General features: G+C 38.2%; 1 protein-coding gene across 1 annotated transcript in view; it reads left to right on the top strand.

Moving 5' to 3' along the window:
• The first annotated feature begins 3,462 nt into the window (after positions 1 to 3,462).
• The window catches only part of LOC134803639 (P protein-like), a 118,816-nt gene continuing 115,287 nt past the window's right edge, over positions 3,463 to 6,991 (top strand). Inside the window, exons 1-2 of the mRNA XM_063776423.1 lie at positions 3,463 to 3,611; positions 5,889 to 6,119. Coding sequence (XP_063632493.1) covers positions 5,918 to 6,119 — 202 coding nt within the window. The 5' untranslated portion in view covers positions 3,463 to 3,611; positions 5,889 to 5,917. The remainder of the gene's footprint in view (positions 3,612 to 5,888; positions 6,120 to 6,991) is intronic.

Raw genomic sequence — 6,991 nt, 5'->3', positions numbered from 1 at the left:
CAAACTGAGAACCTTTATTTTAAGGCGGTTAAAAATACATCAACTTTGACATTTTTGGCAGTAATGCAGTCGGCAGCTATACTGCAGCAGGATTGCAGCATGCACTACTGCCGACTGAATTACTGAGGTAAATATCAAAAATATCAATATGCCCACGTTTCTACAAAAAGAAGTGAAATCCCACCAAAAACATTCTGTAAAAAACTAGCCAAGTCTCGATGGAGCTGCTATTGTTTATCTCTAAAAAGTAATGAAATCTAGACAAAGTCGTGCCAAGTCTAAGGTTCCTTACTGCGATTTCTTTATTATTATAGTTAATGTTGTGTGACTTGGCCGTTGAAGGGTACACAAGGGTACAAAACCAGGTGCTCCATGACACCATAGCACCAATCTGTCGCCAGAACCGCTACCCATTGACGATGGAAAATTGCCACTTGGAAAACGTTGATTCAATAACCAGTCAATTGTAGGCTTGATAAAGCTGCGTATTTCAAATTATATAGACGTACAGACGGACTTCTATCAATGATTAGAAGTCCGTCTGTACTGAAAATATTTTTTTATACTGTATGTTTGGTGTCATGGAGCACCTGGTTTTGTACCCTTGTGTACCCTTCAACGGCTAAGTCACACAACATTAACTATAATAATAAAGAAATCGCAGTAAGGAACCTTAGACTTGGCACGACTTTGTCTAGATTTCATTACTTTTTAGAGATAAACAATAGCAGCTCCATCGAGACTTGGCTAGTTTTTTACAGAATGTTTTTGGTGGGATCCCCTATTACGTAAAAATAACCGATTTGCAAGACCGAAGTGATCCCATAAGAGCACCGCGAACAATTTTGTGCGGTGCTCTAAAAAACGATGTAGAGCAATAATTGTCATCAGATTGTCATAGATAGAAATCTAACTTATATAGGCCTTATCCCTCCAGGGCCGTCTTAAACTATGCTGGGGCCCTTGGGCATATAAGATTTTGGGGCCCTTTTGGAAAGTAAAGAAAGCTAATAAAACTAACATTTTTATTTATTTATTTATTTATTTTATTTTAAACTTTATTGCACAGTAAAAAATATACAGTGACAAAAGGCGGACTTAATGCTACACGGCATTCTCTACCAGTCAACCTTTAGGCCAAACAGAGAAGCATAGTTGGTGCGGGGTATGTAAAAACACTAAAACTTGATGCTTAAAATTAATAGGTACAAATATAAATGTAATACGAAGATAAAATAAATATATATACAACAACGATATATACGTATATGTATACAATAATGATATATAATATATATATATATATATATATATATATATACATACCTGCTCCTAATTTACTATGATTTAATTATGAGACTTTTCAAAAAGATACTTGCGCAGCTTGCGCTTGAACGTTAACTTAGTATCGGCTTGTCGTATGCTGAGAGGCAAATCATTCCAGAGACGGATGGCTTGCACGGTGAATGATTTGGACATAGCACTAGAACGGTGATGCGGGACAGCTAAAACAAGTTTACGAGCAGTGCGAAGTTCGCATCCGGGTCGGGCAGTTACAAATTTAAATTCAGATCTCAAGTAATCTGGCGCCACTGGGTCAAATAGAATGGAGAACAGGGTGTATAAACTTTTGAGACTTCTGCGCTCACGAATACGAAGCCAGTTGAGTTTATGGCGAAAGGCGGATACGTGGTCATATTTCCGGAGGCCATAAATGAACCGAATACAGTTGTTCTGTAGTCGGTCGAGCTTGTCCAGTAATTCTTGCGTCACATTAGTGCAGCACACATCACAATAATCAATGACAGGTAACACCAGTGCTTGAATAAGGAGAGTTTTGGTAGACATTTTTCTACTATAATCTTCTATTTATTATGGCTAATCAAATATACTGTTACTGTCTGTCCTTTGTCTGGCCCCCTGTCGATGGGGGCCCTGGGCACGGGCCCCGTGTGCCCTATGGTAAAGACGGTAGGTATATACTGTATACCTCTCATCTATGTATATCTACTTATGTATCAAAAGTAAAAGTGTTTTCTTGTCACTACTTTTATAGTTCTAGTTCTAACCCACTTACGGCTCGATTCGGGAAATGAATTAGAGATTCACTAGATATGAAATAGTAAAGATATGTGACGTTCGACGGCAAAAGGTACCTTATGGCGGCTTGCGCCGCGATTCGGGAAATGAATTAGAGATTCACTAAATATGTAATAGTAAAGATATGTGACGTTCCACCGCAAAAGATACCTTATGGCGGCTGACGCTTACGTCGCATAGCGCCGCAATAATATTGGAGCGGCGTTAATAATAGCGTAAGCCCAACCGCCATAAGGTACCTTTACCCGTAGGACGTCACATATCTTTACATCGTATCTAGCAGTGTTGGCCGAAAGTTAATCCAAATTGAAAATGCTGGCCATTAACCATTATAAATTGAACCGTAATCTGTAATCGTCCGTTACGGTTTAAGGTTCAATTTATAATGGTTAATGGCCAACATTTTCAATTCGCATTAGCTTTCGGCCAACACTGGTATCTAGTTAATCTCTAATTCATTTCCCGAATCACGCCGTTATTCATAAAACTTTACGCCTTACGGGCCTGCCGGCGTATTATGGATAGCTTTATCCATCTTTATCCACGTGATAAAACAACTGTCACTGTTTAACACCGCGGGATAGAAAGTGACGGACACCGTTTTATCACGCTGTCACGTAGACAAAAACGACCATCATATCCGTACTGATTTAGTTAAATCATGTTTTATCCCTTTCTTACAAATACATAAGTCAAAATGACAGATAAGTAAGGACAACCGATTATTAGCTAATTGAGGTTTGTAGCGCCTTTATGATTAAGGGGATAAATGTCTAATCCACAATCCAAAAATATAAAAAAGAGTGTGGCACAACAAAAAACCGAATTAAAAAAGAGATAAGCTTTGAAATAGTTATGTTGTTTAAAAAACACAACTATTTTATTACAGATTGAATAAAATAAATACTGAATCTCATACCTACGGTAAAAAAATATAGTGTAAAAAGTTACCAAAGCTCTTACTTCCCGAAGCTGGGTTATTTCTTAAAATGAAATAGTAAATGTTTTAAGGAATACAAAGGAACCCTAATCCTGGATTCGTCCATTCAGCTTTGTGCAATAATTTCTTACATAACGAAGGCCGCAAAAATATCTGACTCGATCTTATTTGCAGAGCCATAAAGAGCGTGTCATATATTTTTGCGGCCTTCGAAGAGTAACATATTATTGAAGGTGACGGCAAACTTATCCGCTATGCACTCTAGACATTAATTTACACATACAAATGTAGAGCTCTTTTTATCTACAAGATAACAAATCCGCATCGCAAATTTTTCGCAACACAAATCCGAACGTTATTTATTGATAAAAATCCACATTTCAATGTCAGTTGCGGCTGACAACATAGTCAGTATCCAAACATACATAGCGCGCCACACGCGCCTGCCACAGCGCGTTCTAAATTTAAAATTCAAATCATTCGAACGCCAGCTGATTAGTGATTATACGTGCAATAGAAGTGATTATACGAAATTATAAACAAAATAATAACGCTTTTATTTCATAGTTTGGTATGCGGTGTGACAATTTTTGTGATAAAATGTGAGTAATGTAAAGTAATAATGCTAATAATGTTTATTGCCGCTATAATTTTGCAGGAACGTTTAATTATAGTTTGTTGATAATTGCAAACACGCTACTTATTTTATAACTTTACTTTTATAATTTTATAATTGAGAAATGTGTCAATGATAAAGTTTTTTGATGTTACAATTATCACTATCGTAAACATTGACTAGATGCAAAGATGTATACTTTAATTTATTTTAAGCAAAAACCTATTTATATAATAGTCACGAGTAGTATTCGTTCCTGAGTCATGCAAGTTTTCTATGCATTTAAGTATATTTCGTATCGTAGGGTAATCCCCCACGGGCTACCCAAAACCTTAACAAATCATAAACCTAAACCTTCCTCAAGAATCACTCTATATATTGATAAGTGAAAACCGCATGAAAATCCGTTTTGGAGTTTTTGAGTTTATCGCGAACATACAGACAGACGCAGCGGGGGACTTTGTTTTATAAGGTGTAGGATGCATTATTGGTAAGACAATGCAGTCTTCATAACATATTTATATCTGTCGTTAAATCCTAACATTAATATCTGTCGCATGTCGATATCATGATCGGTCGACAATAATCATCTGGAATCATTGCCATGTGGAGCTAAATAGGGCATTATCTATGAAAAGGGACCTTATTGTCAATGGCGCTTACGCCGCACAGCGTCGCGCGGCATTCTATTTATAACGGAGCATCGTTAATAATGGCGTTAGCGCCATCGACAATAAGGTCCCTTTCATAGATAACGTCACAAATGATTAATACTTACTGATTAGTGTAAAGCCTCCTCCACACTCGTGCGCGATTCACGCGCATAGTCTGGAGGGGGCTTAACATGTACAGTAATGTTTATTCTTAAGGCTCCAGTGGTCAAGGATGGCCCATGACAAGCCATCGCTATTGTCTACAGGGCCAATGGTATATGAGTGAATTGCAAAAAAAATGTACATAGTTAAGCACCTGTAATTAGTCTAAAGTAAATTGATTCTATTGTCTTACGACAGTTAAGCCATTTCTATTTAAGTTAAATGCATGAAAGTGTATTAGCGTATGCTATAGACTTATATAGTTAGTATTTTCGTATCAATAAAGTGTTTATTTTCGGCAATATTGTGAGTTATCATTATGTCAAGCAACCAACAGAATATAATTGATGTATGTGACACTAGTAGCCCATACAGTATGTACGAATTAAGTACAATACAATACAATTTACATAGTTAATTTTTGTAACACAAATGAATCAATTAAGTTAAGACTAATCACAGCTTCTTAACTGCGCTTAATTACGTTGTTTTTTTTTGCAAATCGCTCATTCATTGGCTGACGACTGGCCATCAGTTGTCTATCGTGGTACATAATCGGGCAGTTGTCGGTTTTTTGTCACTTCAAAATCGTGGCGTAGCGTTCACACAGTTTCCCAGCAGTGGCTTGGCATGGCCCATCGTTAGCCACTGTCTACTGGGGCCTTTAAGGTTTCAAGGCCCTATGAAAATGAAGATAATGTATTCAATATGAACTACACATATTCCACTAGACGTCGTAAGTTCAGATCCTTTTCGCACGGATATAAAGAAAAGTACATTACGATAGAAGTGCGAAAAATAGGAAATACGCAACGGATGGCAATAAATCAAAAGTATTAAAACACGGCCGAATGTGCGCGAATAGGTACCTATACGCACATGTATCGTTTTACAGTCAGTACATACCTATGGCCCTTTGTATTTTCGACACAGTCACGTAATGTGCCAATTATCGCACTAGTGCAGTAAACTACCACAATGTCTGCTTATCATTAGTTGGGCCTTACGCCGATTTGCCACCAATGCCACCATCCTAAAGGATGACTCACGTTAGACCGGGCCGAGTCCGGGCCGGAGCTTCCGGCGCATCGTTTTCTATGGAAAGTATCACGTGATCGCCTGTCATGTCATAGAAAAGTAAGCCCCGGAAGCTCCGGCCCGGACACGGCCCGGTCTAACGTGAGTCATGCTTCAAACGATTATTTTTTACCTTGCACATGGTATAATAATATACTCCGCCTGGTACTCCATTCCCGTCTTTTCTAGGTCACCTAACTGACACGGGCCTACGTCATCATGCGACAGCGCTATATGATAATATGCGATAGCGCTATATATAGCGGCCATGTTGTTGTGACGTAAGCCCGTGTCACTCTGGGAATGGAAGACCATGTTTTATTAGACTATGACCTTCCAGAAGCTGTCAGCCCTAGCTTAAACACCAAAATGGATTGGTGGCAGAGCACAAAGGAATGGGTAGGCTTATCCAAAAAGCAACCTAAAGTTGAAGGCAATAGGAGTCAATATTCATTGGTGTCGTGCGGAGAGCTGACCGCAGATATATTGCCTATATGGCTTGAGTTGCCTGATGAGGTGAAAAATGATCCGTCGCTGGCTCCGTTTAAGAAACTTTATGAAAAAGAATATGGTGAGTTTAGAATTTCGATATAAGAGTATTTTCACCACACCAGCTCGGAAAGGCTTACTTTGCACTTCAAAAACTGATAGCAAAGTTGCATTTTATTCACATGTGAGGCAAAGTAATCAAATGCAAATTTTGAGTTGTTTTCTTATGTTTGCTGGTAGAATTGACTTTTAAATGATGATTTTGGATGATAAATATTTAAAAACATTTATTTGGATTTATTTGGTTTGATTTTGTTTGATATTTTACATTAAATATTTGCTTGGGTTTGGTGTGGTGAAAAATGTTGTGTTTCACTCGGAGGCAAATTTTGTTTAACTCTCGTGCTTTGAAACCCTCGCAACGCTCAAGATTCCATTTTCGAACCACTCGCTACGCTCGTGGTTCAACTTTGGGATCTTTCGTTTGCTCGGGTATCAATATTAGCACGAGCGGTTAAACAACAACTTTGCCCCCTTGTAAAACAAATAACTATTTTAACCGACTTCCAAATCTAAAAGGAGGAGGTTATCAATTCGGTTGTATGTTTTTTTTTATGTTTATCTCCGTCATTACTAGACTGAATTTGAAAATTCTTTTTTTATTGTATCTATATGCATACAGATTGGTCCCATTTTTGTCAAAACCCAGTTTTGATGATGGAATCCATGAGGAATCGAGGGAACTCCACAAATGTTAAAGGCAGTGATTATGATTTTTGTTTTTTAGGGTTCCGTACCCAAAAGGTAAAACGGGACCCTATTACTAAGACTCCGCTGTCCGTCCGTCCGTCTCTAAGTCTGTCCGTCTGTCCGTCTGTCCGTCTGTCCGTCCGTCCGTCCGTCTGTCACCAGGCTGTATCTCACGAACCGTGATAGCTGAAAGACAGTTGAAAT

The sequence above is a fragment of the Cydia splendana genome, chromosome 27, assembly GCF_910591565.1.
Source record: "Cydia splendana chromosome 27, ilCydSple1.2, whole genome shotgun sequence".
Taxonomy (NCBI): Eukaryota; Metazoa; Arthropoda; class Insecta; order Lepidoptera; family Tortricidae; genus Cydia; species Cydia splendana.
Note: the sequence above shows the minus strand (reverse complement) of the source record. Positions and strands in the feature narration are given on the sequence as shown.